Below are 23,964 nucleotides of genomic sequence, written 5' to 3' on the forward strand. Positions count from 1 at the left end.
AGTGCTCTTCAAACTCTAACATGCTATTTAAATGCTACATAATATTATTATAATGTTGAGGAGACCTAAGTTCATATAATAGATGACCATAGTTAACAGTGGAATGTAAAAGTGAGTTTAATGAAATTTCCAAAAGCTATTCCTAGAGCCAGGAAGACTTGAGTTAAAAATCTGGCCTCTGACACTTACTAGTGTACGACCTTGAACAAGTCACTTAACCCTGATTGCCTCAGTTTCCCCATTTATAAGATGAAATGGCAAACCACTTCATTATCTCTGTGAAGAAAACTCAAAAAGGGTCACAGAGAGTCAGCCACAACTGAAAACTGACCCCTTGAGCATGCACACACACACACACACACACACACACACATTGATGGCTTCTTCCTTTCTCTTCTTCCCTTCTTTCCCCTTCCTTTCTCTGTCCTTCTTTCTTTTGTCCTCCCCCCTCCCCGCCCCTTCCTCCAGTTTCCTTCTTTCTGTTTTCTCTTTTTCTTTTCTTTCCCATTCTTTCCTCTTCTCTTCCCTTCTGCTCCTTCTTTTCCCTTTCCCTAAAATTTTCCCTCTTTGCCGTCAAATTATATTTATTACATATCATATTTCTATTCCTCTTAAAATTATATTTATTTCTATTTGTTCCCTACTTAGAGGGAAGGAAGTTGGGAATTTCATGAGGCTGTCCATTCTCTAGCATTCTGTAGGATTGAGAAATAACCTTTTCTTGCTCTGGTTCCTGAATCTCTGGAGGAAAACCCTAGCTTAGGAGTCAGGGTTATGGAAACAGAAATGTTTGGAGTTCCCTTTGCTACTATTTTAAGATGCTTGTGCAGAAGTGAAGAGCATATTTTCCTGCAGTCTTACCTACTTGGTTGCCAGATGCTTCCCTTTGGACATCATATCCTGTGACCAATGAAATAGAAGTGAGGGTTGCAAATTAAAAACATGCCATCAGGTTGGAGGTAAAGAAGGAGCCTGGAGACTACTGTGACAGCAGCATTAGAAGAGGAAAAAAATTGTCACATGTCCATCAGTTGTTTTTCTGCCTACAGTTTCCTCTAGGACACTGATTTGATATTTATAATAAGATAAAGAGCCATCCTTAGGTCTAGATCTTTCCTAGATCAGAAACTTTTGTGTTATTCACACAACCCCCGAATGACTAATGTTTGCAAAAGAACACTTTCATAAGATGAAGAAAAGAAATACTTAATAGGAATCATTTGCTTTATTTAAATTATTCTTTAAACTTGGTATAGTATCCTTTGCTCCAAATACATTTAATTTCTGAACCAGGACTCTGGTGTTTTCGCTTTTCTCTCCCACTTCAGAAAGTCCTCTTTGCCCTGTGTGCCCTGAATGCCCTGACCACGACTGTTTGCTTGGTGGCAGCTGCCCTGCGTTACCTACAGATATTTGCCACCCGAAGACCCTGCATAGTAAGTGAGTGCAAGGCGCCGTTGGCAGTTCATACACAGGCTTCCTTGCATAACTCACTGGTATGTTTAGTGTACCTCTGGTGCAGAAGGCTATTGGCTAATTAATCTTGGTGCTGTTTGATTAGGACGAATCCCAGATTTCTACAGAGGAAATAGAAGGACATGGACGCATTCCAGACCCGGAAGATTTTGTACCACCCGTGCCACCTCCCTCCTATTTTGCTACATTTTATTCCTGCACACCCAGGATGAATCGCAGGTACCTCCCTAAATTCCTTCAGGGTTTTTTGTGGGGTTTTTGGAATGCTATTACCCCAATCTAAAAAGAAAAAAAAAGCAATACATGGTATAATGGATAGTGTAGGAGTCTAGATGATCTAAGTTTAAGTTTTGCTTCTGACCCATTCTGGCTGGATGACCTTGGGCAACTCCCTAAGACTATAAATTGGAGGACAGTTGGTAATGCCCATTAACAAAGAGAGTTTTCTCACTAGAAATTCCCCATACCAATTAAATGGGAAGATTGGACCTAAAAAACTTCTGTATTAAGTCAGGATAAAGAATTATGGATGTGGAGTTGGAATTTGCTTCCGTTCCCCTCTCCCACGCCCCCCTGCCTCACCCCAGCCAATAAATCAAGAGGAAAGGTAACAACTATACTTCCATTTTGACCTGAGGATATAATTATGCAATATCTCACTGTGTTCCAAGGGAAACCTGGCGCCATGTGAGAGAAAAGCTGTCATTTGTTGTGAGTAAGAGCTTGGTTGCCCTGGAAGGACTCCTAATTAAGATGGCTGCAAACTCGGTTTTACCATCATCAGAAACCACAAAGGTATCTTCTTTAGTTCAGGAAGGGCTCAAAGTTCCCAACTCTTGAAAAAGAAGGAACACCTGACTGAGTCAGTGGATCAAGATTCAGGCTGGGAGACAGGTAGTCTTGGGTTCAAATCTGGCCTCAGATTCTTCCTAGCTGTGTGTCCCCGGGCAAGTCACTTAACCCCAAATGCCTAGCCCTTCAGTGCTCTTCTAAGATGGAAAGTAAAGTTTTGGTTTTTTTTAAGTCTTAATATAACTTGAAATTATTAAAGCTTCCAACTTCACTAAGACTTTTGGGACACACAGTACTTTGAACCTATAAAGCATTCTTATATTAAAAGATTAAATTTTTTAATCAATTCCTATACTCCTTTTGAAAGATGTTTCTAAAAAAAGAGAAAAGCAAAAGAAAGCAATTTCTTAATGGCAGCTTCCTGACAGACATCTCTTAACCATAACTGCAGATATTGGTGACTTGTGGGCGTTTACAACCCACATTGTGACTCTCTATTGTGTAAACCCCAGAAATTTCTGTTTGATAGAACCAGAATCTGGCTTCCTACACATTCTGAGGCAATGGGCTTGGTTTCTGGGAAATTCTTGACAAGATTTTCCCAAAGAGTAATCGTACCATTCACTAGATTTGTGAACCACTGCAATTTGTTTCACTTCTTTACCAGAATTACTGAATTCTACCTAGGCGCATGTTGGACACCAGTGTGGAGTTTTTGGCAATTAGACTATGGAAGGCTAGTCCTTTCCTTTGTTTTTTTTTAATTGATCTTTATGAAATAATCTTTGTACATATACAGGGTTTAACTACATATTGTTTCAATCCCTGTAACAGAGAGAGAAAATTATAGCATCAATGTTAGACGGTTTCTAAGCCCTACCTTCAAGACCCGGAGAATCTAGATTTACCTATTTCCAGAACCATGACTAGGGTGGGGCCATTGGAGCTTTGCCTCAGGATGAAAATTTCAGAGCATATTATTTATACTCTCCAGAGGCATAATTCCACTCCCAGGCAACTCTTCCTCAGGGGCTCCACCATTGCCTTCTTCCACTTCCATCCCTTTCATGGATAGTCATTTAATAATAGTAAACAAATTTTCTGGTGTCCTAGAGGAGCTCAGTTCAGCCTTTACCCTACCTATCACTTGCTTCAGAAGCAAAAATTTCTAGTTACATTTCTGCCTTTCCCCACTCTGGGCAGTTGTTTTTCAGTTTGAAATGTGTTCTAAACTGGAGAGCCACTTGAGAGACTCTATGTACTTCTTGTCCCATTCCACTCTTCATGGAAAGCTGGCATCCTGGTCCAACATCAATCTCATGCCCTCCAGTGGCCTCCTTTGTATGGGGGGGAGGAGACAGGACTTACTTTATCCAAGCTAAAAATAAAACAGGAAGCTCATGTCAGGGACCAGTTGTTCAGCAAGGAGGGTGCCATCATAGCATGGTATCCTCACCAATGTTTTGAAGTCTAGGAAAGACTAGATTCGTCTGTTGCTTCAAGAATGGTAAGCTAAGGGCTTTAATGGGCACCACAGCATTCTAGAAAATAAATTCTTAGAGCCTTCTATTTATTTGAGAGACCCCAGTTTTCCCCTGCCCTACCTCCGTTGCCTTTTGAATGCCCTTTTGTCTGCTTTGGATTGGTGATTTTTATCTCTGTGAGGAACTCCTTGATGTAGAAACTCCATCTAAGTACAGGGGCAGATTGGCTTCTGTTGGTGACTTAGTAGAATTTCTAGGGACATTTTGGGGAGGGAGAGAGATCAAAGGATTTGGTCTGGGTTAGCCATGTACCTCTTAAGTGTCAGAGGTGGGATTTGAACCCAGAGCTTCTTAAATACTTGCTCAACATTTAATGGCCAATGCCAATGCTATGTCTTCCAGCATGCTTGCCCTTATTCAGACTGGCTCATCTAGGTAATGCCCCTTTTCCCTCTGAGCATAATGAAGCACTGCCACATCTCCATCTCCCAGCTAAACTTACGTTATTGTACTATTTTTGAACTGCAGTGAATATGTGAAAGGTGCCCCCACCCCACCCCTCTCTCCACTGGATGGTAAGTTTCCTGAGAACAGGGTCTATATCTTTTGATCTAAACTTTTCTGGCTCATGACACAATGCTCTGCATCTAGATTCTACTGCATTCAGTAGACATTAGGAAGCCAATAAATATTTGTTATTGGAGAGATAATAAAATTTACTTTCTTCCCATCTATTAGTTCATTTTGTTGCTATTAGACAATCATAAATAGTGATCCCCTGGATCCCTCTGAAGCAAGAAGTCATGTCAGCATGCAGAAAAAGTCAGTGTATCATTCCATGATTAGCAGCTGTGTTCAGGAAGCCCTGCTTTGGTGGTCCTGTGTAAAGTGACATCAGTTGGGGGTGGTATTTTTTTTAATGGGGCATTGAGCACAGACAGAAAAAGCAACAGGCAGATTTAATTTCCCTCCATAGCAGAGAGGGGAAAGTGACTCATTTCAGATTAAGATTCATGTCCAGCAGTGTGTGTCATTTAGACTTGACCTGACCCTTTCTCCTCCTCCTTTTCCTCCTTTTCCTCTCCTGCCTCTTGAATAGAGCTCTTGTCAGACTGTTTGTTCCCTTTTGGAAGATCAGGTTGGGTTCTTGGGCTCTCCTCCTGAAACCCAAGACCACACTTGATCAGATGTGAGCTAGAGAAAAGTAAAACCAAGCTTATCCTCAAGTGTTCCTATCATTCAGAACATTGCAAGGGCATTTGAAAATAAGCCACAGTTGTGGGGAAGGAATCATTGCCAGGTAGAAAACACATGCCAAGATCAAGATACTCCCAGAAGCATTGAGAAAATGCACTGTCCTCCCTCCTTGACAGAGACAGAGGATTATGGGAGTGAAATATTGCATTAAATGTCAAATAGGGTTGAAATTTTGCTTGTTTTTGCTCGTGTGATTTCCCCACCCCCTCTTTATTATGGGGAATGTCTAGTTGATAGGAGAATAGGGAAGGAATCTATTTGGGAATGCAGGTGATATGAAAACAAAATATATCATATGCAATTAAGATTAAAAATGGCGGCCAGGGTGGGAAATGGACAAGATGCCTGTATATACAGGCTATCTCCAAAGTTGTGATGTAGCAGGTAGCTAGGTGATTCAGAGGATAGAGAGTCAGGCAGAAGGATGGGAGGTCTTGAGTTCAAATCCAACCTCAGATACTTCTTAGCTGTGTGACCCTGAGCAAGTTACTTAACCCCAACTGCCCAGCCCTTACTACTCTTCTACCTATGAACCAATACTTAGTATTGATTCTAAGGTGGAAATTAAGAATTAAAAAAAAGGCTTAGTGTATCTTGAAATGATTAAAGCTTCCAACTTCATTAAGACTTTGGGGACACATAGCACTTTGAACCTACAAAGCATTCTTATATTAAAACTGAATTTTTTCTTCAACTCTTACATTCCCTACCAAAGATATTTCTAAACTGGCTAAAGATGGCATCATAGGAATCATCCTTGTTAATGCTAAAGTATTTTCCACCTACCTCTCCGCATCTTTGTTTCTTCAGCTGTAAGATGAGGGCATTGGGCTAGATGTTCTCTGAGGTTCCTTTCAGCTCTGGATTATTATGCTAAATCCCATAAATCCTCCTGAAAACTGTTGTCTATGTTGATTGTTTCCAGCTCTATTACACATAAAATTGTAATTTATTAAACAAACACCACACTTAAAGGCAACATAAATTCATTAAGTTCTTATTATATAATATGTGTGGTGGCATTGTGCTGACACTAGGGTATATATGAACAGGAAGGTGAAATGGTCCCTGATCTCAGGGAATTTACATTCAGTTGGATCACTTGACAGAGATTAATATTAATATATTTACAAACTATTATATTAAATCTTTCACAAAGGCACTTCCCATTTCCTAGGGCCAGGGAAAAGATGATTTGCTAAGGAGATCTTTTCATGTGCTTGCTTCTCATGGGGAAGGACTTCTTCCTGAGGAATCATGTGATCTGTGTAAACAAAAGCAATTAAACCAGTCCACTCTCGAGCGTCCATAAATAAATGTTATGAATCATGGGCAAGAATCCACATGGGTCCTGTGCAGCTAACAGTAGATAGCGACAAACCAAGACAGAGACTTTATCAGGAGTCTAGGTAGCAAGAGAAGGTTTAGTGTATATTTCTCTGTACATCAAAACCAGATTTAAGTGTGGTAAAATTATCTGTTTCTTATTACCTATTTTCTCTGTTCACTGAGAGATACTTCTCAATTTGCAGAAAAAAAAACTAGGAGTTGAATGAATATAGACAAATCACTTAACCTTTCTGAGACTCAATTTCTTCATCTGTAAAATGGGAATGACAGTATTTGTGCTACTTCTCTTAGACATTAAAATAAGAAAAGCACCTGGGAAACTATGTAGTGTTATATTGTTGTGGAAAAGGTGCTGGGTTTCATCCTAGCTCCAGCAATTGTTCGCTGTATGGCTACTGGCAATTCATTAAGTTTTTTTGAGCTTTGTTTTCTTCATCTATAAAATGGGAATGATACTAGTTGCATTTCCTACTTCACAGGGTATTAAGAAGAAAGCACTTTGCAAACCCTGAAGCATTGTATAAAGGAAAACCATTATTCAATAGCATGACTAGTTGGCAGTTGACCAGATCTTTAAAAAAGAGTGTTTTCACATCTTTTAACAAATATTTCCCTATTTAATCTTATACACACCTCTTAATCAACAGTTTTCTAAAGGTGATTATTGTGTAGTAAAAAGCCAGATTTAACTAGCTAGCAGTTAAACCATCTCCACTATGGTTGTTTTTATTTGTTGTTTTAAAATCCTTACTTTCTGTCTTAACTCTGAGACAGAAAGGCAAGGGCTAGGCAAATTGGGTTAAGTGACTTGCCCGGGGTCCCAGAGCTAGGAAGTATCTGAGACCAGATTTGAACCTAGACTCTCTAGACCTGACTCTCTGTCTCCTCCACGGTATCTCCTATTGGCATCCTTTGTGCTTGTTTTAAAGGATCTAGGATTACTTACGCTTTCAAAAGGTTGGAGAAAGAGACACTCTGCCATTCTTTGATCTTTCCTTTCCTGAAGTACAAGTAAATGAAAAGCAACTCTTCAAAAGAAGGATCAGCTGTGCTTATGAGTTGACTTTTAGTGCCCTCTGTGAGAGTAATGGAGTTTTTCCTGAAATTCTTTTAAAAAAATAAAAAAATTCTGTGATAATGAGGTTTAGGACTCTCTTTAAAAGACTCTCTGTAAGCTAGATGGCCCAGTAAATAGAATGCTTGAGCCGGAGTCAAGAAGACTTGATTTCAAATGCAGCCTCAGATACTTACTTGCTATGGAACCGTGAGCAAATCACTTAAATTCAGCCTGCTTCTGTTTCTTCACCCGTAAAATGGGTTGGTTAATCATAGCATCTCCTTCTCAGGGACGTTATGAAGATAAAGCAGAAAATATTGGTAAGACACTCTTATTTCACAGTTATTTTTCAGGCATGTCTGACTCTTTGGGATTCCATTTGGGGTTTTCTTAGTAAAGATACTAGAATGGTTTTCCATCTCCTTCTCCGTCTCATTTGACAGATGAGGAAACTGAACCAAACAGTGTTAATGACTTGCCCAGGGTCACTAAGACTTTTGGAATGCCCTGTATTTTTATTATTTGTGTAGATATCCCTCTTGTGTCCCACCAAAAAAGAACGCTTGATCATCTGGCTGTCCCTTCTTCCAGCTTGATTCCTTCATCTGTAGGCACTTGCATTCAATTCTGAGCTTTTCAGAGGGGATTTCCTAAGTGTCATCTAAACGTCTATCTATCAATGGATCTCTGTGGAGCACCCACTGACTCTCACAAGGAGACAGTCCCTCCAAGAAAGGGCCAGAGAATCATTAACAACAAGAATAGCCCCAGATAAGCAGTTCTGCAGCTAGTGTTTTGACATTTACAAAATGCTTTATCTTCATTATCCTTTTTTAGCCAGGCAGCTTTTTGAGTTTGTACTATTATTACCCCCTTTTTATAGATGAGGAAACTGAGGTCGAGATACATTAAGTGACTTGTCCAAGGTCACACATGTAAAGAGTAAGTGACAGAGTCAGGGTTCTCAGATTCTAGTTCTATTACCATAATTCCTCTGACTTTCTCTTCAGCCTAAAGTTAGAATTTTGGGAAATTGTTGTTTACCGAAAGCTATAATTTGACTGGAGGGAATTTCTGGTGAAAAGTTGAAGTTGCGCCATCAATCAACTTTATTGAATTTCTCATGACAAGCACATGAGAGAGAAAAACTGAAGTCCTCATTTCCCCCGGCATTAACCTATCATATGATATAAATTTGTTGGACCCTTGGGGGAAAAAGCACATAGTGATTTCTCTCTATATATATTAATCACCCTGTGCAGTGACATCCCTGAACTCCTCCCAGTCCTGGTCTGTCTCCTCTTTGTAAACTGCTTTGGAAAGGAATTGTCACTTAAGAACGTTTGTTTTTATTGGACTCTTTGTCTCATCATCTATAATGTATAGGATATGACCATTTGGGTTACCTCTAATTTTCTTTTTTTTTAATTAGATATTGCCATTTCTTTTTATATTACACCCATCTCCGCATATAACCCTCACTGTCCTTTCTCCAGCGGGTCATTCCTACCCTCATTTCTAGGTATATCCCTTGTTCTTCCCTATCCAGCAAAGCATTCCTTATAACAAAGATAAAAAAAACCTAAAAAATAACAGTTCAGCAAAACTAGCCTAGTGTAATATTCTTCCTATGACCCCCTTTACAAAAAAAGAGAGGGAGCTGTATCTGCTCAACTCTTTTCTTAAAACTTGGTCATTATAATTTTATATCATTCAATTTTATTTTATTGTTCTCTTCACTTACATGAACATGGTATTGTGTCATTGTATATAGTGTTTTTCTGCTTCCACTTACTTCACTCTGCCTCAGTTTATCTAAGTTTTCTCATATCTCTTTAAATTCTTCATGCTCATTATTTCTTATAACTCACTAGTATTCCATGGCATTCATGTGCTACATTTTGTTTAACCATTACCAAATTGGTGGATACTTACTTTATTGCTAGTTCTTTGCTATCACAAAAAGGGGTTGCTTTGGATATTTTGTTGTCAATGGGAACTTTGTGTGTTTTGTGTGTCTTTGGTTTCCATGAGGTATATATCTAACTATGGAGTATCTGAGTCAGTAAGTATAGACATTCCAGTCACTTTGTTAGCATAATTGCCAATCGAGTTCCAGAAACAATGGCCATTCTCCATTTCCACATAATATACTAATGAGCTTTTCTTTCAACATCCTGTCTTGTTTTCTTTTCTAATACCAGGCATGAATGTTTTGATTTATAGTTATACTACAGGTTATTTGGAAAGCCATTTCATAGGATTGTTAATGGTTTGCATTTCCCTTTTTGAGAACTATTTGTTTGTATATCCTTTGACCAATTATCTATATAATCCAAATTTTCTGCATAGAAAAACCACAGTGTTGAAGGAGTTCATTGATCTTTCCTCTATCCTTGTCCAGGATTCACTTTATTAACAGTAATAGTAAAACTTGAGAGGCATGGGAGTGTGATAATCACCCTCCGTGGGTAGCTGACCTTGAAGTCAATATGACTCCCCCTCGCTCTGGAACTGCGGACAATGACCCAACTTCCCAGAGCCCCCATATAAGACTCTAAATTAGGCAAATTGATGGTCTGCATTGGTGGTGGGAATGTCCATGTGGATTAAATCACAAATCTATGCCATTTACCCCAAACTAATCTTTGTCCTACTTTGCAATTTCCTTTCTTCACCACAACCCTGGGAGCTAAAGCCACAAATGTTCCAATTCCCATTTTACAGAGGAAACAAGTTCATAGTGATGTTGTGCTCTAGGTCATGAATCTGTTACATGACAGAAGATCCTGAGCACTATCCTGTAGATTATTCTGCCTCTCAATCAAATAGTCAATCATTAACCAAACAATCAAATGCCTGTGAATTGAGTAGAACATGTGGACTAATGCCAAGGTGTTTTTCCTAGGATGGTAGGCTCTGATGTTATCCCACTTCCGCACATCTATGGAGCTCGGATTAAAGGTGTCGAAGTCTTCTGTCCTCTGGACCCACCTCCCCCTTATGAAGCTGTAATGAGCCAAATCAATCAGGAGCAGGTAACATAATCATAGTTTTTCTTGTTTTGTTTTTTTAATTTATAAATTTGACTTAGTTCCTTATATATTTAGGAAATTAAACCTTTGTCAGAGAGTTTTGTTATAAAAAATGTTCTCCCAGTTTGTTGCTTTCCTTCTAATTTTGGTTGCATTGGTTTTGTTTGTACAAAATATTTTTAATTTTATATAATCCAAGTCATTTATTTTACATTTTGCAATATTCTCTATCTCTTGCGTGGTCTTAAATTCTTTCCTTTTCCATAGATCTGACAGGTATACATAGTTTTTCTTGTTAAGGACAATCGAGATGCTATTAAGAATAATTTGTATTACAATTTCACTAAAATTAAGCAAAATTAGATATAGATGATGTTAGATATTAAACTAGAAACTATATCTTTTATAAAAAGAAGAAAATATAAGCCATAGTAATAGCAATTTGTTTAATGTCCTGTTCTATTTTTTTTTTAAACCTTTACTTTCTGTCTTGGAATCAATACTGTGTATTAGTTCCAAAACAGAAGAGTGATAAGGACTAGACAATGGGGGTTAAGTGTCTTGTCCAGGGTCACACAGGCAGGAAGTATCTGAGGCCAGATTTGAACTCAGGACCTCCCATCTCTAGACCTGGCTCTCGATCCACTGAATTACCTAGCTGTCCCACATCTTCTTCTAATCTGAAAAAAACTTTTCCCATGGATGTGATCCCCTTATTCTCTACTCCATAGTGTCAGAAGACACTTGAGCCAATGTTACTAGGTCTTTTTTTTTAAATCCTTACTTTCTGTCTTAGAACCAATACTTAGTATTGGTTCTAAGGCAGAAGAGAGGTAAGGGCTAGGCAATAGGGGTTAAGTGACTTGCCCAGGGTCACCCAGCTGGGAAGTGTCTGGGGTCAGATTTAAACCCAGGACTTTTCCCTCTCTGGGTCTGACTGTCAATCTACTGAGCCACCCAGCTGCCCCCTAGTCTTTAAAAAAATTATTTTAAAAATATTTTTCCATGTTTACATGATTTATTTTCTTTCCCTCCCCTTTTACCTCCCCCCTCCCAGAGCCAACAAGCAATTCCACTGGGTTGTACAAACATTATCACTTGGTACCTATTTCCATATTATTCATTTTTTGCTATACATCAATCTTTTAAAGCCAAAACCCCAAATCACATACCCATATATATACAAGTGATAAGTGATAAATCCTGTGTCTTTCTTTTGCATTTTACTAGGTCTTTTAAAAAATATTTACTGTCATGTAGTCCCATTTTAGCTTTTAAAAAAAGTTGGTATCTTTTATTTTCATATTCCCATCCTTCTTGATTATATCGTTCTTCCTCTCTACCCTTTCTCAAGCCATCTTTGTAACGAAGAAGAAAGGGAAGGAATGTTCAGTAAGATCAACCAACTCTGACAGTATGTAAAATGTCCCACACCTGTAGTCCCCTTTTATCACTCATTCAGAGTTTCAGTTGTGTCCAATTCTTCGTGACCTCATTTGAGGTTTTCTTGGCAAAAATACTGGAGTGGTTTGCCATTTCCTTCTCCAGCTCATTTTATAGATGAGGAAACTGAGGCAAACTGGGTGACGCAGTAAGTGTCTGAGGACAGATTTGAATTCAGGAAGAAGAGTTTTCCTGACTCCAGTCCGGGTTCTCTATTCCCTGTGCCATCTGCCTGCTCTACCTTTTTCCAAACAAATATATGCCAGTCAGAATATATTCTCTGATTCTGCTTTCTTTGCCCCGAACCACTTCATATGTTCTCACTTATTCCTTCATGTTTTCATATCTGTCCTTTCAATGGCATAATTTCAATGCATTTTCAATTCATTGGTCACACAAGTTATTCAGACTTTCCCCAATCATTGGCCCTGTAGGCTGTTTCCAGATTTCACTATTAAGGATAAAACCACTAGGAATATTTTTTGGACAGACGAATACAATTTTGGTTTTCCATAGTAAAAAGGATAAGCTTTACCCAGAACAATTGAGTATAATGTACTTTACCAAAAAGGCCATTCTGTAGAGTTTTCTTCTTTAAAAGAGAGGTTGAAAGAGAGACTAGGTTGTGAACAAAACCAAATGCTACTGTTTTGTGTGATAGGGGACTTCCTTCCAAATTCCAGAGGCATCCGAAGCCGGGGCAGGCCCGTTGGACCCAGTCAGTGCCCAGGGGTCTCAAGGTAATGAAGATATTACTTAATAAGTATTAATAATGTAATATTTTAATTATAAATAAAAATACTTCAGTAAATATTTAATAATTTAATCGTCTTCTGCCCGAATTGTTTGCCAAACCAGTGAAAATTGCCGATCATTTCAGATGATTGAAATATCTCATTGTGGCCATCCATATAGATCTGTAGCATACATTTCTTTTATTGTTTCACTAACATGTCAGTCTCTATTCTTCAAGCTGATTATTCAAACTAGAGCCATTGTTGTATCTGCTAACATTGTCAAATGTTATTGTCAAACGAAGAACCCATTGCTATGAAATCACATTGGATTACACAATTTTTTTCAGTTGGTTTTTTTTTTAACCCATACTTTCTGTCTTAGTAACAACTCTTGGGCAGAATGGCAAGCCCTAGGCAATTGTGCTTAAGTGACTTGCCCAGGGTCACACAGCTGGGAGATGTCTGAGGGCAAATATGAACCCGGGTCCTTCTGGCTCCAACCCTGGTGCTCTATCTACTTTGCTACCTAGCTGCCCTTGTACTCAGTACCTTTTAAGAATATGCTAACTTGGGGCAACCAAGGCTCAGTGCCAGGCTTGGAGACAGGCAGTCCTGGGTTCAAATCTGGCCTCAAATACTTCCTAGCTGGGTGACCCTGGGCAAGTCACTTAACCCCCATTGCCTAGCCCTTACTGTTCTTCTGTCTTAGAACCAGTACTTAGTATTGATTTTAAGACAGAAGGTAAAGGTTTAAAAACAAAACAACAAAAAAATAAAAATAAAAAAAGTATATGCCAACTTTTCCAAAACCAAAGAAATGCCCTTTTGTGGTTTAATTTGGCATTCCTAAGCCTTCTTCTCTACATTATTGTACTTTTTTCTCTTCCTAAAGGTAAAATGGATCTTTTTAGAAGCCTATCCATTATTACAGAGTGGATGGCTATGAGGTCTCCCTGTATAATTTATAAACTGGGACCAGGGTCATGTTGCCTTAATATAAAGTGAATTCGGTTTTTCAGTAGTACAGAGAATACGGGGCTTGGTTTACATTTATCCTTGTAAGTTAAGGGTGCATTATTACAGCTCACCCTCTTTGGGGAGGTTTTAAATGGCCCAGAAAATTGTCCACCAGGACTAAATTGCAAATGGTAATGAATAATGGATCAGGCTACAGCTATTTCAGATGATGGTAATTTTTCAGTAATGCCATTTGGAACTGGTTTCTTTTCTTTTGTTCATTTTCGATCTTGAGTAGAAAAATGGAGAAAGGTCAAGTTTCCTCAATGTATTTGTGTTTCCTAATGCTGTTGTTGTTTTCTTTCATCAAACTATAGTGAAGGACTACAACTTCTTCAATTTTATTTATTTTTTTTTTCCAGCAAAAGTCAAATGAACCCAGGGTAATCTTAATGGATCATTTAGCTGCCACTTGTTTTTTAACTAGGCCGGTTGGGACTTTTTCACAGCTTGTCATTAACGTCCTGGGCTATGCAGATATAAAGACTTCCTTCTTCTTGATGTGCATTTTGGCTTATGGCCTGTGGAGAGGAAGGTTATTTCAAGTGTTAGTTTGCTGTATTCCTCCAGCCGAAATATCAGGAATTGTCTGACAGTCTTCATCTTTGTCAAGATCTTGCACTTGGGGAAATTTTAAGCACTGTTTGGTTTTTTTTTTAATGACACATCAAGAAAGCTGGTTTTTCTTTGTTTTCAATTTGTGAGTTCCTCCTAGAGTTCTGTTATTTAATGAAAGCTTGTGGAGTATTCCCAAAATGATATTTCTAAATCGTGGGTCTGACTGTGTCACTCCCTGTTCAATAAACTCAAACTCTTATGGCTCCCTATTACCTCTAAGATAAAAATTTTTTCTTTGGCACTTAAAGCCATTTGGCTGTTGGCGAACTTTCTCAAACATATATAGCCTTAGCCTGGTGAAAGAAACCAGTTCAACCTAAAATCAAACCATTTGAACTTTAAAATAAAAAAAATCAAGCGGGCAGCTGGGTAGCTCAATGGATTGAGTCAGACCTAGAGATGGGAGGTCCTAGGTTCAAAAGTGACCTCAGACACTTCCTAGCTGTGTGACCTTGGGCAAGTCACTTAACCCCCATTACCTAGCCCTTACTGCTCTTTTCAATACACAGTATGGATTCTAAAACAGAAGGTAAGGATTTTTAAAAAATAAAAAAATAATAAAAAATCTGTTTGGTACATGTTATTATTAAGGAGTACATATTATAAAAGGGGTACATATTATTATTAAATTTTAATACCTTATATGCAGCCTTTTCTGATTTCTCTAGCTACCAGGGCTTCCCCTCATTACTCTCTGCTCCACCCTATTACTTTGTATTTATTTTGTTTATACTCATATATGTATATGTTATTTCCTTCTGCAGAATGAAAGTTACTTGGAAGACAGGAATGGCTTCATATCACTAACCCCAAGTCTAGCAAAGTCTCTGGTACATAGGGGGCTCTTAATAAATGTTTGATTGATCAGGGGAATGATTAACATCACTCCTTGGCTGGCAAGAAGATTTAGAAGGTACTGCTGGCCTGAATCGTGAAGTGAATTGATTGATGAAAATTAATCGGCATTTCTTTTTCAACAAATCAGGTGGAGACATTCCTAACACTCCTGGGGAAGAGAGCCCATCGCTGTCAACTCCTGATTCAAACCTGGCACATCTTCCATCGAACAGGAGAACCTTGCAACCCTTGAGAGCAAGATCGAAAAGTGACCCTGTGCTCCATCACTTGACAGCCAGAGGTGATGTCATTTTGTTGGCTTCTAACTGTGACATTTTTCATGATTTTCTTAAAGATTCTATCTGATCACAAGTGATATAGGCCAGACGCTGGTCCCTAATTTTAGGTGGTAACCTCATGGAAGCTGAGTTATGCCCTGGAGGAAAAAACATGGGGAGTCATCCCACGTACAGGAAATGCACCAGCTCGTATTTAGATGCACAAATCTTTTTCAAGTTCATTTTATTTTCATCTTTGTCAAAAGTACTGATCAAGCTCTTGGTGGTATTCAATATGCCAATAGGTAATATGCGGGAGAAGTAGGTAGATCTGGTACTTGATTTCTGGATGTTCTTAATACTGTTGGGAAGAATGTTTTCTTTGGAGGAAGAAGTTATGAGGGTGTGTCTGCTTTTGTTGGTTATTTTTCTTCTAATATATTCATTTTTATTTTGTCGGACTTAAACTCTGTAAGCAGATTGGACCATTTAAAATGAATGCCATCGAATGGGTTTTACTTTAAATGGATAGACACACACAACCCTGCTCGTGTCTGCCTGTCTGTAGGTATCATTTGACTGAATATAGATTTATCTTTCAACATGACTCCAGAAAGTGACATATATAATATACTCAGATAAAACTCTTCTCCAAGAAAACTTCCTAGCTCTTCATAAACTTCCCAACTTTTCCGATGGCCAAATTATTCTTTCAGTCTCTTGTAAGCTCTGCTCCATCTGTTGTTTGCCACAGCCATAGATTGACCATGTAGCTAAGAGAAAACTCCTCTTGTTTCTACAGCTGCCACAGAGTGGGGTTCCCCCACCTCCCCGTGATTGACTGTATCACCTCTGCAACCCCAACAAGCCCCAGCAGCCTGGGCTCTAAGAATCCCAAGACCTGTCTTCACCGTGGGTCTCCTCCACCTTTACTCTAGCAAGTTGAGGACTCGAGCTGGCCGCCTGCCGGTTTCAGCTGGAACTTAGTTCTCTCTACAGCATAGTCTTAGAAGATGGACCCTTACTCATTCCTGCAGTACTGAAAGTCAGCAGGCAGGAGGGTGGACAGCATATGTTCATTTGTTTGGACCTTCCAATGTAGAAGGTGGCCAGGACGTTTTCAAGTGAATGAGCATAGACTCTGGCCCTGGCCCTTGTATTAAAATGTTCCTAGCAAAGTATTTCTAGAAAGTGTTGCATGAAGACTGTGACTCTGGCTGGGAGATTGAATGGTGTCAATTGGGAGGACAGGGTGGGAAAAGGGCCAACTTCTTTTCCTGTTTTAGAGCTCTCTTTGCCTGAAAAAGGGTCCAAGAGATCTCTGCATCCTTCACAATAATCTCAATGCCCCCGATTTCTGTTTTTGTTGTCATTGTTGTCGTTGAGTGTTTTCTTTCCTGCCTCTCTGGTTTCCTCAATCCAGAACAGGCTAAAGGTTGCTAGTTACTATTGCCTACAATTAGAGAATGGTTGTATCTTCGTCTTCTTCCCAATGTACCTCCCAGTTTATTGGGCCCATTAGGGGTGTTGCTCTACCTATCTTTAAAATAACTTCACAAACTTGGAGATGTAAATCCAACCTGGCAAGTTAGGAATCTGGTTCTCATTAGAAAGTCAACAGACTTTCCAAGGTGACTCTCAATGAGTTACTTATTTTCTTTCTCTGGATTTAAATTTTTTAGTCTGTAAAATGGAAATAGTGATTTGCCTTCTACTTACCTCCTAGCTGTGATGTGAGCACAGGTGAAATGGAATAGGAAAGGGAAACTCTGAGAATTTTGGGATAAAGCTTTATAGACAAAGAGCATTATTAGCAACTTCTCACAATCCTTGTTTCTCTGACCGAGACTCCCCACACTTGTTAAGCAACATTTTCATCCATTCCCTGTTGGGTCATCTCTTTCCACCAAAACAGAAATGCTTTCTCTCTGTGACTCATCCATTTGCCATCCATTTGCAAGTATCACTTGAAAATATTACATATGAGCATGCGTTGTCTTTTGTCTCCTGGTTGCTCTTTGTCATTTGACATAAGTTGGGAATTGTCTTCTGTAACACACTAAAACCTGCAGAGATGTCCTTGGATGGAAAAACATCCCAGAAACAAACCTTGTACTGTAGATTTCTTTTCCTCCTTCTGTGAAAGACAAGATTTGCATGGATGTCAGTATTTTGCCAGGTGATTTTCCATGCTGAGTTAGAGACCTGGGCTGGGGTTTCAGATAGTCACATGGTTGAATGACATTGGCAGAAGTGTGCTGAGGAGTTTTTCTCTTTACTCATACATAGGACCTGTGCTCAGCTGTGAAGCTGCAACTCAGACTGAAGTAAGACCTGCGCTGGCTCCAGTGACCTTGAGAAAGGGTCTTCGAGTAAGAGCTGCCCGGGCTAGACCTCGCTCTTTGGTAGATTATAAATCATACATTGACACTAAGCTTCTGGTGGCCAAGTTCCTGGAGCAGTCATCCTGTAGTATGACCCCAGACATACATGAACTGGTAGAGAATATCAAGTCTGTCCTTAAGTCTGATGAAGAACACATGGAGGAAGCCATCACAAGTGCCAGTTTCCTTGAACAGGTAGTTTTATTGTGCATATTCAGGGTGAATAATCCTCATTGTTTCTTTACTGGGTGAACTTGATTGTTAACTATTAAAAAAAAAACCACTCAATTTGGGACTACACTCTCAAGGGAACAAAGGGGAAGATGAAAGACAACTTTCTTTCCAGAAGGATTGCCCTTGATACACTGTCCAGTGGGATATTTTAGATTTTCTTCTACTTTTTTCATTCTTTTGAATTTGTTTTATTGTTTCCTGATGTCTTATGGAGTCATTCACTTCCATTTGTCCAATTCTGATTTTTAGGGAGTCATTTTCTTCTATGGGGCTTTGTACTTCCCTTTTTAGGAGGTTCTTTTCTTATTTGACCTTGTGTCCCTGGCTTAAAAATAGCATAATCAAGTACTTCTGCTGGGAAAGCAAATCTGCTAAATACAAGTGTATGATAGGAGCAGGTTTTGAGTGAAATTAAAAGAAGATAAATGAAAAAAACATGTCTTGAGTGACTACCTTATTCCAAGCACTAGAGATACAAATAGAACAGCATGACAATCTCTATTAGGGGAGATAACACATAGAAGAGGGTTCAATTGCAAGGGGGATAGAAAGACCCAATGGTCCTTAAGGATTCAGCTATAGAGCAAATGGAAAGGCCCAGGGGTCTATGCCCTGGCAAGGCAGATGGCAATGCCTGGGAATCTGGAGGGCATATTGACAAGGCAGATATTAAGATCCAGTGCACAATTTGGAAACATAGGCAATAAAAGCATGCCTTGGTGATTCCTGAATTTAATGCTTTCCTTGAATGACATGTTTTCTCAATTCTTTGAAAATGATACAAATGGACTTTATTTGAATTGACAGAAATCTGGGAAGCAGTCCATCTTCCCCTGAAATTGTCTGTAAGGTAAATAGGTAGAATTTGTGATAATAAAGAGGGTTTTTTTACTTTTTAAAGGGGAAATTAATGTATTTTAATGCATACAAGAGATAAAATGTATTGTAATCCTTCAAAAGTTCTAGCTAAAATCCTACCTTCTATAGGAAGTCTTTCCTGATCACTTATAATTTTAGTACTTCTGTTAATCATTTCCAACTTATCTTGTCTATAGCTTGTTTGTGTAGTTATTTGTATGTTGTCCCACCCATTATGTCATGAGCTCCTTGAAAGCAAGGACCATCTTTGTATTCCTAGTATTTAGCACAACTTGGAACATAGAGGTACCTAAATATTTATTGACTAGTTAGCTGGCAGCAGGATTTTTAAGTGGATTATTCCAAATTATGGAAAAGATTTGAAAGTGTAGGGCAGCCTTCCCAAACTGGGCCCATTCAACCAAGAAAGATATTCTCCACCTGGGAGAAAGGCACAGAATTTGTAAGAAAGAGAACTTGTAAAGCTTTTGATGTACTGAGTTTTTCATGACCAATTGCATTTTATATCAAGGTTAGAGAGCTGGGAGGACCCAGCCATAGCTGCTTTAAATCTAGTTGGATAGAGAGTAGACACAAGAAGCTTATATACTTGACATAAAAACATGACTTTAATGGCACCTACTTGTTGTCACCACCACCAAGGCCCTATGCCATATTTCATGGTCTATAGCAGTGGTTCCCAAACTTTTTTGGCCTACCGCCTCCTTTCCAGAAAAAATATTACTTAGCCCTCTGGAAATTAATTTTTAAAAAATTTTAATAGCAATTAATAGGAAAGATAAATGCACCTGTGGCCATCACCGCTCCCCTGGATCACTGTAGCACCCACCAGGGGGTGGTGGCGCCCATTTTGGGAATCACTGGTCTATAGTTTTGCCCTCTCTTTCTGGACCCTTTTTGTTACCTCCTAGAACCTTCTTTTCCTTCCCCATCTAATACTCTAATTCTGCCCTCTCTCTACCTAACTTAAGCCCTCCACTGTCATGCCTTACCTTCCCCCTTCCTTTCTTGTCCAAGAAGAGTGTTCCTGGGGATTGTAGAGATGTTCTGTCCTTCACCCTATTAAAAAAGATAAAAATATAACAATAAGACTATTTAATCTACTTGTAGGATCATAGCTCTAGAAACAGAAGGGACCTCAAAGACTCTCTAGTTCAACCCCCTCATTTTACAAATGGTGAACCTGTGGACCATTGAGAGTCATAGGATCATAGCAATAGAGCTGAAGAGGACCTCAGGGCCCATCTAGTCCAATCCCTTAATTTTATTTATTTATTTATTTTAAACCCTTAACTTCTGTGTATTGGCTCCTAGGTGGAAGAGTGGTAAGGGTGGGCAATGGGGGTCAAGTGACTTGCCCAGGGTCACCCAGCTAGGAAGTGTCTGAGGCTGGATTTGAACCTAGGACTTCCTGTCTCTGGGCCTGACTCTCAATCCACTGAGCTACCCAGCTGCCCCCTAATCCCTTAATTTTACTGATGAGAGAATTAAGGACCAGGGAGGAAGTAACTTGCTCAAGGTCACATAGTAGAAGGTAGCAGAGTCAAGTTTTGAACCCAGAATGAGGAGCTTCTTTTAAATGGATAAGAACTCTTTCCCGAGTTGATCTTTTTCTTTTTCTTCTTTGTTTCCTTCCCTCCCAAAGATAATGACTCCTGCTCAGCCAAGTACATCCAGGGCACCGCCGTTGCCCTATAGAAGACACCCTGGGCTCCTTCATCTGGAGAGCTGTGGAGATCTGAGCACTTTCGCCTCAGCAGAAAGTCGGAGAGTGGAGAGAAGGGTCCCAAGAACAGACCCAGAAAGGCCACACAGCCTTATTGGAGTTGTACGAGAAACTGTGCTCTGAACTAGCTTGAGTGGGTCCCTTGTGTTCCAGAGCTCCTCTGTGAAGCCAATGAGCTGCAAAAGAAAGCCATCACTGGAAAGCCCTGCATCGTGCGTGGTGTGGTGGCTTGTGTCTCTGTGTACGCTGTTTCATTGTTTAAGGCTGAGCTGGGAGAAAGGCTTTTGTTCAAGTAGTCTTTACTGTACTGTGTTATGCCTAAGGGGTTTGGGGAATGTTTATTTCTCATCTACTGGCTTCACCACCAAGGACATTCAGGGGGCAACAAGTATATCATTCCAGACCCATTGACTCTTTGGAGGCACCATTATAATTTGTGAGCTCAGCTCCGCTCCCCTTCCCCGGGCATCCCATATGGTATTTGAGTGTTCCAGACCTTGGCGTGGAAGGGGATGTGGGGGCAGCGATGCCTCAGCCGCCCCTCTGTCTGTCCTGTGGAAGGACATAATCTGTTTGGAGGCTATTTATAGCTGCCTGTGGCCTCTTACTGCTCAGGGAGAATGTGAGCTGGCATATAAGCAGGATGATCAAATAGCCCTACTGTTATTGAAATGTTAAAGTCTAAGCTTAGGGCAACTCTCAAAGCACTTTCTTTAAGGAAAACAGGAAGCATTTGCGACAACCCGCAAATTTTTTTAGCAGAGTATTTTGGAGGAGCAATCGTTGGTTCCATTTATTCAAGCTTGCAAGACTAGAGGCAGTAACCCCAGAAATGAGAATAAAAGCATTCACTTTTTACCTCTGGTGTGGCTGTGTTGGATCTGTTCTTTTTTTCACTTTTGGACCATTGCTCGGTGGGGATTCAAAAACTGTTTCCTAAAGTCTTAAGAAGGTGGAGAAATAGAAAAGTTGAAGTCTTCCTAGGGTTGACCATCGCTTGATTCCTGGATATTGTGGAATGACATAGGAAGATCTGGGTTTAAATCCCGCCTATGACCCTTTCAGGCCGAGTGATCTTGGGCAAGTCACTTAATCTCTCCCTGCTTGAGATACCTTTCTAAGAACATAAATTGTAGAGGAAGGTACTGACCCACATTTGTAGGAGTTCCCTCTGCCCGTGAAATCATTGGATGATGTAAGTATGATGGAATGTTAGAGCTAGAAGGGGCCAGGGCTAGATAATCTAATCAAAGGGTCCTTAATCTTTTTTGTATCTGGACCCCTTGGGCAGTCTGATGAAGCCTAGGGATCCCTTCTTAGAATAATATATTTAAATGCACAAAATGAGATCTGTTACAAAGGATGATGCTTTATAATAAGAAAGGAAACCAACTATATTAAAGGTTATCAAATTCTTTTTTAAAGTTCAAGGATCCCCAAGTGGAAAACACTTTAGCCCAAGCCTATCATTTTACTGATGAAGAAACTGGGGCACAGGGAGATGGCAACTTTGCCAAAAGCACAGAACTACTTAATGGAAGAGATGGGACTAAAACCTAGATGGCTTCACCTAATTCCCAGGGTTTTATGACAATATATTATTTCTTTGGCTCTTTGTAGATGGCATCTAAGGATTGGCAAGGATTCATTTTTTTAAATGGGAAACTTCTCTCCCATGGCCTAGATTTAGATTTTTAAAAAAAATGTTAGGTTTTACTTATAGTTTTTTAACTTATCTGGCTTTGTTTTTTAAATAATCCCCTGAGCCTTGGACTTTGAGTAAGAAGATCAAAGTTTGAGTCCTGACCACTTATTATGAGCTACATGTTGTCATCCAGTTATTTCATTCATGCCTGACTCTGCATGTTCCATCTGTGGTTATCTTGGCAAAGATGCTGGACTTTTTTGCATTACTTTTCTAGATCATTTTATGATGAGGAAACTGAGACAAATAGCAATAAGTGACGTGTCCAGGGTCACACAGCTAGTAAATGCCTGAAGCTAGATTTGAACTCATGAATATGAGTCTTCCTGATTCCAGGCTCAGTACTCTATCTGATGTACCACCTAGCTGCCCTATGGCCTGTATAACTTTGGGCTAATTATTTCAGTTTTCTCATCTGTAAAATGGGGAATATCAGTTTTCTCATCTGTAAAATGGGGATAATACTATATTGCACTGGCTAACTCACAGGAAGATTGGACTTGATGGTCTCTGAGGTTCCTTCTAGCTTTAAATCTAAAACCTTAAAATCCTATAAATATGTGTAAAAATGTCCCTTTTCCAGGAGCAAATAGAGTCAATCAACAAGAATTTATTAAACTTAAGAATTTATTTATATGCTAGGAACGATGCTAACTGCTGAGGATACAAAGAAAGATCTCTGCTCACAAAGGACTGACATTCCAATGAGGGAGACAACAATGTACACAGGAAAAATGTTGTTGTTCAGCCTTCGTTTTTGAAGATGACCAATAATATCACAGTTGATTTTTTTAAACTCTTATCTTCTGTCTTAGATTGATACTAAGCAACAATTTGAAGGCAGAAGAGGGGGTAAGGGCTAGGCGGTTGGGGTTAAGTGACTGCCTAGGGTCACACAACTAGGAAGTGTCTGAGTCTGAATTTGAACCCAGAACCTCTCCTCTCCAGGACTGGTTTTTCTATCTACTGTGCCACCTAACTGCCCCATAGCTTTTCTTTTTGAAGAGGAAAAATAATATCATGATGGGATTTTTTTTTTACTTGCTTGTGAATTGGATTTAAGTGAGGCAGATATGTGGCAAAGTTGTCCGCCTCACTCTCTTCCAGAGTCATCGACGTCCAGTAGCATGACAAAAGTCAGGATGACTGGCGATGGCCAGGGATGCACTGGATGACTGTGGCTCCTTCGAGTCTGACCAAGCTCTAAGTGCTCCGCAGAGCTGCTTCAGCTGCCTCCACGACTGTTAGAGCAGATTCTTTTCATCCACTCCTTTTTCCTAAGGAAGTCTTCATGTGCTTGGGCTATTGATCCTCTTAAATCACTGATGGGTTTCAGGCTTGTTGGTTACTCTCAATCTGGTTTAGCCTGTTGGAGGTAGTTTTACTGGGATGCGGCCACTCTGCCTGCTATAGCTTCTTGGAATCCCAGATGAGAGTTGGGTGAATGGTGGATACCAAAGCTGGAGGAGCTACCCTGAAAAGGGCTCGGCAAGACCTCACACCAGAAGTGCTAGTTTCCCCTGAACCCCCCATAAACCCCACAGAAGATTTGATACTTTGTAAGGAAGAGATTGGGAAAAGCCTCCCTCAGAAGCTGGAATTTGAGCTGAGCCTTTTTTTTAATAGAAAATTTAATTTAATTAATTAATTAAAAT

The 23,964-nt window shown here is 39.6% G+C and overlaps 1 protein-coding gene across 1 annotated transcript in view; it reads left to right on the top strand.

The window, feature by feature from the left end:
- The window catches only part of FAM189A2 (family with sequence similarity 189 member A2), a 70,360-nt gene extending 48,898 nt beyond the window's left edge, over window positions 1–21,462 (top strand). The window contains exons 5-11 of the mRNA XM_044659418.1: window positions 1,329–1,436; window positions 1,562–1,695; window positions 10,325–10,454; window positions 12,556–12,634; window positions 15,252–15,404; window positions 17,671–17,960; window positions 20,524–21,462. Coding sequence (XP_044515353.1) covers window positions 1,329–1,436; window positions 1,562–1,695; window positions 10,325–10,454; window positions 12,556–12,634; window positions 15,252–15,404; window positions 17,671–17,960; window positions 20,524–20,727 — 1,098 coding nt within the window. The 3' untranslated portion in view covers window positions 20,728–21,462. The remainder of the gene's footprint in view (window positions 1–1,328; window positions 1,437–1,561; window positions 1,696–10,324; window positions 10,455–12,555; window positions 12,635–15,251; window positions 15,405–17,670; window positions 17,961–20,523) is intronic.
- The last annotated feature ends 2,502 nt before the right edge of the window (window positions 21,463–23,964 follow it).

Source organism: Gracilinanus agilis, chromosome 1 (genome assembly GCF_016433145.1).
Source record: "Gracilinanus agilis isolate LMUSP501 chromosome 1, AgileGrace, whole genome shotgun sequence".
NCBI lineage: Eukaryota > Metazoa > Chordata > Mammalia > Didelphimorphia > Didelphidae > Gracilinanus > Gracilinanus agilis.